Source organism: Catharus ustulatus, chromosome 6 (genome assembly GCF_009819885.2).
Source record: "Catharus ustulatus isolate bCatUst1 chromosome 6, bCatUst1.pri.v2, whole genome shotgun sequence".
NCBI lineage: Eukaryota > Metazoa > Chordata > Aves > Passeriformes > Turdidae > Catharus > Catharus ustulatus.
This window is the reverse complement of record NC_046226.1, coordinates 61,283,597-61,293,998: the sequence shown is the minus strand read 5'-3', so window position 1 is coordinate 61,293,998 and position 10,402 is coordinate 61,283,597. Positions and strand designations below refer to the sequence as shown.

General features: G+C 53.8%; 1 protein-coding gene across 19 annotated transcripts in view; it reads right to left on the bottom strand.

Moving 5' to 3' along the window:
• Positions 1-9,662, bottom strand: part of PAX6 (paired box 6) — a 24,426-nt gene extending 14,764 nt beyond the window's left edge. For 6 of the 19 annotated variants that reach the window (XM_033063106.2, XM_033063117.2, XM_042779394.1 and 3 more), the window contains exons 1-2: positions 5,757-6,262; positions 3,319-3,461 (exon numbers count right to left, since the gene is read on the bottom strand). Coding sequence is in view for 11 of the 19 variants with exons in the window: in XM_033063116.2 (XP_032919007.1) it covers positions 3,319-3,331 (13 nt within the window). In the remaining 8 variants the exon portion in view is untranslated. The other 13 variants (XM_033063119.2, XM_033063102.2, XM_033063118.2 and 10 more) reach the window with 6 other exon arrangements.
• Positions 9,663-10,402: the final 740 nt, after the last annotated feature.

Here is a 10,402-nt window from a genome sequence, read left to right as displayed (position 1 = left end):
CGGGCACCGGGCACGGGGGGTGCTGCTGGGGTGGGGGGAACCCTCCTGCCCTGCGCTGCGAGAGGGGCTCCATTTTTACCTCCGGGTATTTCCTTCAGGGTTGTTTTTTTGTTTGGTTGGTTTTTGGGGGTTTTTTTTGCTTTGTTTTGGTGTGGGTTTTTTTGTTTTGTTTTGTTTTTTTCCCTTTCCGCGCGGTGCTAGCAACTTTTTCTCCCCCAAACTCCCCGTCTTGTGATTAACTTCTTTTTTGGTCTTTAGATCTTCCCCTTTTTCACTGTACTGTGACACACGCTGTCTACCTCGCCTCACTGCTTTAAAAAGTAAGAACAGGAGGGGGTGAGAACTGTTAAACAAAGCCTACAGAAAGCGAACAATGGCCTCCATTCTGCTCCTCTACCCAAACCCCGAGTGCAGAAACCCAGGCTCCTTAACCGGCCGCGCAGCTTCCCAACTCAACGGACCAACAACCCTCCAACTTACAAAGAGCAGAGAAACAAGCCCCTTCTCCCTTCATTAGTGCCTGCCTTGACCCAGCGCCTGGACAGTCCCCAGCGCCTTCCCCCCCCGCCCCCCCGCTCGCTCCCTCCCTCCCTCCTTCCTTCCACTACTCCTTCTCTCCTCCTCTCGCCACCTTCCTTCCCTCCCTCCTTCCCTCTTCTCCCCCCCGCCACCCCCCGGCCCACTTATTTATTTATTTATGCGTCCCCATGTATTTATTTGAAATCGTCGCGGGTGAAAATGGAAAAGTAATTTCTCGTTATAAATATCTGGCGGTAATTGTGTTACTGGTGCGAGTTGTTAGGGGTTGTAAAAAGATACAACAGCTCAGTGGGGTGCTCAATTGGGGAGGGACAATTACAATAAAGAGCCCATTCAAGGGGGTTGCTAAAAAAAAAGGAGGTAAAATAATGAAATAGTCGCAGCCTTCATTTTCTCTCCCTTTTTTTTCGCCTAAAAATACTCATTCTCTTTCTTTTGCGCCTATAATGAATATTAATTTTACTCTTCCTGCGTATGATGGAGAAATCAAAGAGGCACGTTTCCCCATTCAGGACTAGCCATGGTATAATTTATTAAGTAGCTTTTAGTAATCTTAAATCCATAAAAATAAACATCAAACAAGTACTTTCTCGCAGCGTGAAGACTTTAACTGGTAAATATTTACTGCTCTTTGGAGAGCTACCTGATTAGCAGCAGAGCAAGCTGCACTGTACTTCAATGGAGACGTGGTGATATCTCCAGCTGAACTGAACGTGAAGTCATCCCTTTAATACACCGAACACGTCTGCATAGGCACACACCGAACGGGAAACCCACCACTCCAGACACTATTTCCTCCCATATTTCATGCACAAATCATAAACGAGAGGGCCTACAGGGTGAAAGAAGCCATCCGGAAAGGCACCAGCAAACTTCCAGCTCTCAGCCCTGCCCGCACGAACCTCAGAAATGACACTGAGGGGGTTTAAAAGAAAAGAATAGGGGAGGTGGTGGGGGGGAGGAAAGAGGAGGAAAAAAAAATAAAAAGCCGCGAAACAAAACAAACCCAAACACAGCCGAAAGCGGTTTACAATAGAGGGAGAGGGTAACCAAGGTCTTCAGCAAGGTAAGAGGAGGCGTGGGGTAAGGAGCTGCGTGTCTGCTCACAACTCGCCACCGCCTCCAGCCAGCGGCCCGGCAGCCCCGGGCAGGCCCCGCAAGCCGAGCGCGAATTCACCTCCTCCTGCCGGGCCCCGCAGCACCCCCGGCACCCCCGGCACGCAGCCGGCTCTCTCCGACAACTGCCATGCCATTTGCCGGGCCCAAATAGGCCGGGCCTAATCCGCAACTCGGTTTTTAATCTCGAAATCTTCATATAATCTCGCGGCAGAGAGCATTTTTTCCCCCCTTCTCCCCGTGAAAGCGTAATTAGACATTAAGGGCAAAGTTTCGCGTTCCCGGGGCAAACGCGAAAAAGAAAAAAATGGCTCGGTTTGGGATGAGTTGTTGGTGAAGGTCAGCAGCTATAAACATTTATTGTCAAGGGCCACTTTTGTGATTTTATACCCCTAAGATGGAGAAGATGCAGTCACTTTTCTTTTCTAGTACGTTGTTGTCGTTTTCCAAAACAGCCTCTGTCAGATACTTTGAATGATTTTAAAAAGTTTGTTTTTAAACTTTCCAGAAATTATTCCTGCTCTGCATGCCCATGTAACCCCTCCGTGCAAAGCGTTACAAGGTTAAATTCAAACCCAGATTTTCTTTTTGCAATTGCACTTGCGAGGGGAAAAAAAGGAATCAAGTTTATTGTTGCGCTTCACTAGAGCAATTTTTTTTCCTTGCATGGCGAAGAGTTTACAACTTCTTAAAAATTAAAAAAAAAACAAAACCAAAAAAGCTCTGCTGTAGTGAGCAATTGCAGAGGTGAATCAAATGGTATTTGCCTTGTAGAACTAAGAGATTGTAAGGGTTTTAAATTCTTTTTAAAAAAAATTAAAACATATCGATTTGAAAAGGATTAAAAAACTTCCCCAAAGCGAGAGTAGGGCGAGTCCCGGTGCCGGGCAGGGACGGGGAGCCCGGCGGGGCCCGCCGTGCTCGGTGCGGGCTGCTCCGCGCCCCCGGCGCTTCTCCTGCGCCGGAGCTGGCAAAGTTGCCGGCACTAGGGACAAGTTGGGAAGATCCCCGGGTGGCTGATTAAAGCTGACAGCCCTTCAGCCCCGCTCAGCTCCCCGCCTGTACCGCGCCTGGGAGCTGACTTGGCCTAGGATATGGGTTATTTTTATTTTATTTTATTTTTTTTCCCCCACGCTACTCTCCCGGCCGCTCGCCCTCTGTTTTTTTCTCTACCATCAGGAGTGAGCCTTCCCTAACGCAGACCGCAGAACACAAAGCACAAGCCGGGGCCGCCCCGGGGGCAAAGAGGCGCCGCTTCCCTCCCTGTTTCCCTCCCACGCGGCGTGGCGTGGGGCCGGAGCCCAGCTCGGGTCCCGCCGTCCTACGAGCCCGGTACCGTCAGCACCGGCATCGCAGAGCTCGGCACTTGTGCTTTCCCTGACCAGCAAACGCTGCGTGGGAATGAATTACTGCTGCTGGTGTTGGCATTGGTTTCCGAGTCAGATGCTTTAGCTTTTCCAGAGGACACGGGCTTATGTGAAAGACAGAAAGTTTGTGAGCTCCTGGGCTGGAAAGTTCCCTGGGAAGCTCTTCGGAATGCAAATGGGAATATGAGAGAGAGAGAGAGAGAGAGGGAGAGAGGAGGGGTGAGAGAGAGAGAGCCCTGCCTAAATATTAAAATGCGAGGAGGGAGAAGTTGGGAGAATAAATGAACAGACTCACCTTTATGAGGCATCCTGTCTTGTTGTCAAAGCTCCTGTCAATAGTTTAAGAGCGCACTGATTTGAAATGATGGTGCTTTAAAAAGAGTTGCCAGCAAAATAGTTTTTCTCCACTGAAGCTGCTGGTTGTGTGATCTTGAATTCCTGGGAAGGAGACAGAGATTGACAATAAAATGGGCTGTCAGTGACTGGAGAGCGAGAGATAAAAGAGTGTGTGAGTGAAGTGGGGAGAGAGAGGCAGAGCACACCTATGCTGATTGGTGATGGTTCAAGTGTATTAATGTGTGTGTGCCTTGGTCTCTGCCTCGCCTCCACTGCTCTTCACTGGCCCATTAGTGAAGCCTGACCTCTGTCATCATCTTCCAGCAAAACACTTCCTCCCTGCGCCCGGACCCGAGCGGGAAATGCGGCGGAGCCGGGGCCGGCGGTTCAAACCCACTAATCACTCCGCACCGTGCAAACGCCGCCCGCTCCCACCCGAATATCGCCGTATGCAAAGCGCCGCCAGCGCCTCCCCGTCGCCCATTGGCCACCGCCGCTCGCCCCGGCCCAATTGGCCCAGGCGTTTGAATATGAATGCGCAGGGCCCGGCGCCGCCGCCGCCCGCAGCCCGCGCCGGCCCCGCTCCGCTCCGCGCCCCGCCAGCCCCGCTCCGCGCTCCGCTCCGGGGACAGCCGCGTCCTCAGGTCGGGCTGGGGGAAGGGGCCGCGCTGGTGATGGCGGAAAAAGCGGAGGGGAGCGGGGGAGAGCGAGATCAATTTGCATTTAAACAGTTCGCTCCAGTCCGACAATGAAGATAAGGGGAAAATAACATTCAAATGGTAAAGACATAAATATTTGGGAGACAGGCGCTTTGTCGGCGGTGAATCGTCCCGAGCTCCCCGAGGCCGCAGCCCCCCCTTTCCCCGCTCCCGGCACGGCGAGAGGGAGGCTCTGGGCCGGCCGGGAAAGAGCAGAGCAAATACACCATTTACTTTGTGTATTGAGGGCTCTTGTGAAAGGCCCTGAAGAGTCCTTTACCAAACACTCACCAACTTCTCCCACGTGCCATTTGTTGACTAAGGGCTGCCGGACTGATTTTTTTTTTTTTTTTTTTTAAAGATCCCACGGAGGAGTTGGAGAAGGGCAGAGCGGGGCGCTGGGCAGTGCTGCCGCTTTGTGCCCGTCCGAAGAGACTCCCCCCTCCTTCCCTCTCCTTTTGCAAGGGACCCCCTTCACTGGCTGCCAGAAACTCGAGGGGGAAAGTAAGTAAATGACTTTGCTGCTCTGACCACACACCACAAGTACATTTGTTGAATGCCGGACTATTAAGACACACCTCAGTAAACTCTAAAGCAACCCCTCAGCGCATGCATTTAAGGTTACACTGGGAGCACCAGCCCGAGCTCAGGGTGTCCCAATCGGTTATGGCGAGTGGTCCGGGGGGAGGGGAAGGGGGGGGTCTGCATCGGGAAAAACAATAAAAAAAAACCAAAAACAACAAAAAAAAAACTTGGGGAAAAGAAAGGGAAGAAGGAGAAGAGACAGGGAAAAGAAATTCCAAGAGCCACCGCGGAAAGTGGAGAGTATGAACGCGTAAAGCATAAAATGAAGTCGTAGCCGCATACACTTGACTTCTCTTGACATGTGAAAAGTGCTAAAAGTCAAAGCTCATCAATAAAGTATCTTGAAATTGAATAAGAGCCCTGACAACCATTGCATTCTTAAATAAAGTACAATGAGGAGACAAACGACTCTGCCAAGGAGTTTGCATGTGAGTGAAAGGGCGCCTCAATGGGAGAGGGATAATGGGCTGCTCGGCCGTCATGCACTGTCATCCCCTGTCCCGCCGAGAAGCTGCCACCGCTTCCTAATAGCACAAAATGGGCTCTTAAGAGACTGCTGCCTGTCCCTCCGCAGCTCCCTTCCCTACCCTTCCCCCGAGGCCGGGGTGCCCAAGTGACCACCCCGCTCAGGGAGGTGGGCATCCTCCCCCCGGCCCTTCCTCCCAACCGGGAATGGCCCGAGCAAAGCTTTCCTGGGAGGATGCGGGGAAGGGAGAGCAGCAGCGGGATCCGGCCGGCCCCACCTGCAGCAGCGAGGGGCTCTGCCGCCTTGCTCAGGCCTAGGTCTTGTTTTGTTTCGAGTTTTTATAGAAGTGGAGCCGAATATCGCGATGGACGCACGGCAGCGTTGCAGTGGGATGGGATCCCCCCTGGAAGGTAAGGGCAGCCCGGCCGTGGGGCTGCGGGCACAGCAGAGCCTCAGGCAAGGACCTCCCTCACCCGGCAGCCCCCTGCTCCCCGCAGGAGCGCCTCTCCTCTTCCCCAAAACTTTCCAAAGTACCATCTGCCACTTCAGTTAACCTGCCCCGTGGCCAGGCATCATTCCAGGGGCGCCGGGGATAATTTTTCCGAGCGGCAAAAGAGAAGAGGAACAAAATCCCAATGAAGTACGAACCTGTGCGCCGTGCCTGCCCTCCAGGCAGGGTGGGTGAGTCCGGGCGAGCCGTCCCGCCGAGCAGCCGCTCCCCCGCTAGTTGCCGCTGGCCGAGGCCGGGCGTCCCGCCGCACGCATCCTGCGGGCGACAGAAAGAGGCTGCGATTCGTAAGCTCGCCCAAATCTCGGAGGATCCAAAGGGATTTTAAAAGCTGGGATCTAGTCCTTTTTCTGGAGTGAAGTCAGTCGTGTCCGTGGCTTTTGATTTTTTTTTTTTTTATCCTGCTCTTTTTGTTGTTGTTGTAGGGCTTTTTTTCCCTTGTTGTACTCGCTCTATAGCAAATGAGCGATTTTTTTTCACTCTTGTCCACAGGGCGTTAAACGGGGAAAAGAGAAAAACCACTTTGTCCGAAATTGCAGGCAAATATCATTTTTACAAGCTCTCAATTAGCCATCCCTTGGATTAGCACCTTCTTACGCCTCCTCTCCAGAATAAAGCAGCCGTAATCTTGTTGCTATTTTCCCCTCCGGCGCCGCGGGCTTTGTGTTCCCTCCCCCCAAAAAAACTTTTAACGCCCCCACCCAGCCAAAAAAAAAAAAAAAAAAAAAATCCCTCCCTGTGCGGGGAGGGGAGGGCAGGGGTGAAGCGGTGACGTCACGGCGGGGTGCGGGGGGGCGCCGCTGGAGCGGGAGCCCCGAGCCAAAGTTGGGAGGAAGAAAGAGCAGCGGGCCGGGCCGAGCCGGACCGGGCCGGGCCTGGGAGCGGGGCTGCGGCCCGCCCGTCCCGTCCGGCCGGGGTTGTCCCGCCGCGGAGCTCCACGGGTCCGGCGCGGAGCTCCGCGCCGCCATTTTAGCTCGGCCCGCAGCGCAGGGGCCGTGCGGGACCGGGACCGGCCCCGCTCCCCGCGTTCCCCCCGCGGCACCGCCCGGCCCCGGCCCTCCCGGACCCGCGGGCAGCTGGACCTGCCGGGACTGCCGTGCCTGGAATACCTCCCAAGGAAACGCTCTGCTTTTTCTTTTTCCATCTAGCAGACTGCCGCTCTCCCTCCTTTGCCTGGCCGGCCTGGTTTTCCTTTTCTTTTTTTTTCTTTCCCTCCTTTACATTTTTTTTTTCTTTCTTTCCCTTTTTTTCTTTTTTTTCTTTTTTTTTTTTTTTGAAAGTGATTTTCCCACTTTTTAAAATGACTCCTCTCGGCTTTGTAATTGGGTAGAGGAGGTGCTCGGTTCCCCTCGCCCCAAAGCCCTGCCCTCCTGCAGGCGCAGTCCGCCCCCCTTTTCCCCTTTTCCGGGGCGAGGGCTGCTCCGTGGGTCCCTGCGGCCGTGGGATCCCGCGGCCCCGGCCTGGTCTTAAGCACTCTTTGAAGATTTCTACTTAAAATCCGCACAGGATTAATGTAACTAGCATTTTTCTGCCTCAGGTTGGGTTTGTTTTTTTTTTTTCTTCTTCCACTTTTTTTTTCTTAACTATTCCAAACAAAACGAAAAAAATTGGCTTAATATAAAAATGGTATAAAAACCAAAGGTAAGTAACAATTGTACCTGGCAAGACGCGCCTTTTTTGTTTGTTTTTCCTAATTAAAATAATTTTCACTTTTTAAATATGATCTCGTGCCTGGGTATTGATTTATATTAAACAGCAGCGTTTGCTTCCCTTTCGTATTTTGTTAGGTGTTGAAAGCAGAAAGTGCTGAGTTAGAAACTCCAGTATCGTCTCGTTGTATTAATATCTGGGCTGCAAACTACCTTTTTTAATACCCAGAAAAATGCTTAAAGTCCTCTTGTCCAGTTCGGTCTGAAACTGAAGAGATACACAAATCCTGACGTCTTAGACTACAATGCTTTTGCCTTCAGGACACTTAATGCCTATTTGTATATGTAGAGACAGTGTTTGAAACCTATAATGCGCAGGACACTGAGTTAAGTGGAGCTTTTCTAGTTTATAAACAATCCGCAAAAAGTTTGGAATCGATTTAACCTCTTTTATGTTGGCCTTTTGCACGAGGCACAATTTGGCGTGCCAGGCTGAATAAAAAAAGGCTTTCTGGACCTTGCCGAAATCGTCCTGAAACTGGAAGACGAACATACATCTTTTCGTACGAGAAAACCTTTGATTATAAATATGGGAAAAGTGTCGTGCAACCAGACCCGCTCGAAAAGCCTTCAGAAAAGAACGGGGGGGTTGAAAGCTTAGCGCATCCTGACGGGCTTTTTAAATGCTATTGATTGGGACAAGCTGTTCAAAACCCCAGTAACAGTTAATCTGCCTGTTAATCAAGCCACTAAGGAGCTCAATGCGAGTTTTATTAGCAACTGGAGAACACAGGCAGCAGAAAGGATCAAAAGCCTACACCCTTGATATTTGTAAAACCAGCCTTTCCCAAAAATATATTTTCAATTACACAGTAATTCGGGGCTTATCAGGGCTCGTTCGCAGCCCCACGCAGATGGTTCCGCAGGGGCTGCCAAAGCCACGGAAGCAAAGGAAGCGGCATCGCGCTGCCGAGGCGCGGGGGTTAAAAACAACGCGTTAAGGAGGTGTCCCGCTCTCGCCTCTCTAGCATCTCGGACCCTCCTGGCCTCCCGAACTAGCAGCAAAACCTCCACTTGGCAAACCACGAGGAAACGACAGAGAAACTCCTCGTATTCACGTCAATTGTGTTATTAGGCTAAGGGGTCTTTTAGTTGGCGTATTTGATTTATCTCGGTAAGTTTGCAGGGCTTATTTCCCGCTGCCCATGCCTTTGGTAGAACCCCTCTTTTAATTGCTGCTAAAAAAAAAAAAAGGCTTAAATAGCTTAAGTCGTAATATGGAGAGCCTGAAAGTTGGATTTCAAATCATGTAATGACCAGAAATATTATTGTATCGGCTAAAATCAACATTTGATCTTGTCATTTTTTTAATGCAGTCCGATTTCTTTATATGTCAGCGAGATATGCATATAAAAGACTATCTGGTCAGAGGTAATTATGTCACAGCTTTTTCTCGGCATGACAGCTGGATAAACACCATCTCCAATAAACATCTCTAATTAGGGAGGAGGATCTGAGATAGATGGTGTTTGATTTATTACTGAAGGAGAATGTCCATTTACTGGTATATTATAGCGAAGCATCACTGGGAGCGTTCCCGCTAACGCACCGTAGGGAGAATTTGGAGATGCTCGAAGACAGGTAAGCGGTGTTTTAGGTTTTACGCTGTTATTTTGTTTAGTGTTACTTCGGAGGAAGAACGGCCCTTCTAGGGTACCTCTCTTTCCCAGCGAAGCCCTGGTTTAGCAGAGCCAGGAAGGCAAGCCTGAGTTTGGACGCCGAGAGGTGGTCGCCTCTCGGCCACCACCACCGGACCTTTCCAACCCGAGCAGGGCAACCAAGCAGGGGATGGTTTCGCGGCGCAAGGCAGCCGGGACGCGGCCCCCGACGGCAGCTCGCCCCGCTCGCCGCCCGCAGCACCCCCGGCCCTCCACGCCCCGCTCCCGTCCCGTCCATGCGGCCCGGAGCCCGAGCCGGACGCTGCAGGGCCCGAGGGGTGCGGGGAAACCGCGGCCACCCCGGCCACCTGAGACGGGTCACGGCGAGGGAGCGGGGCCTGGGTCACGGGGCGGGGGGAAGGGGAGGGGGCCGCACCGCCCGCGCGGGGGAATTTTGGGAAGCGGCTCCAGCACCGGCCGCTCCCTCCACCCCCTCCGACGGGCGGGCAGCGGCCGGAGCCGCTCCCTCCCACCCCCACCTGTTGTGCGGGGCTCCCACCCGCTCCCCTTGCCTTTCCCCCCGCGGGATGGGGACGTCGGGGTGCGGGGCCCCTCCCGTCGGGCCGGGAGCGCAAGGTGCGTGCGGGGGCTTTACCTGTCAGCGGGAGCGGAGGGTCCGGGCGCGGCCGTCCCGCGGCCGGGAGGAGGTACCTGGCGGCTCCGGTGGCCAATTTCCACGCAAGAACCTGCCACACAGTTTAAATGTCAATGACAGCAAAAGAGGGGTGCTGCCTTTGCACTAACTTTCCCTTAATATCCACGCCAGCGCCTCCCCCATTGGCTGGGCCGCCCCGGTGACGTCACGGCGGACAGTAGTTAGCTAATGAGACATTTTGGGCGACACGAGCGCGAACGGCGCTGGCCCGGACACCGCCCGCCCCGTCCGGGCACGGCACGGCACGGCCCGGCCCGGCCCGGCCCCGCCCCGCCCGGGGCTCGGCCGCGGGACGGGACTCCCTCGGACCGGGCCACCCTCGGGGTCTCTGCCTCCTCCCGCTGCCTCCCGGCACTCGGGGGCTGCGGCCCGACGGCTCGCCCCAGCCCAGCCCTGCCGGCAGCCGGGCCTATCCCCAGGCCGAGCTTTAGGCTGAGCTTCGGCTTTTTCCCCTCTGAAACGCGCTGCGCACGAAGGACAATTTTGCACGGGGAAAAAGCAGAGCCCCCAGAACCTGACGCAGCCCTGCCGTGGCCCCCAAAGCCTCGGCTCTCCTGCGGGAAAACGAGGTGTGGCCCCGGGCAGCCGCGGAGCCGTAGCCCGTCCCAGCCCTGGCACCTCCGCGGGCGGAGCGGGCCCCGCCGGGCTCCCCATTAGGGCGGGAGGGAGAGGCCATCATTCGCACACACTTGTCAGGGTAAATAATTCATCAACAAAGAGGCCCCCCCCTCCCCGCCGCCGATAGTTTTATTGAACTGCACTTA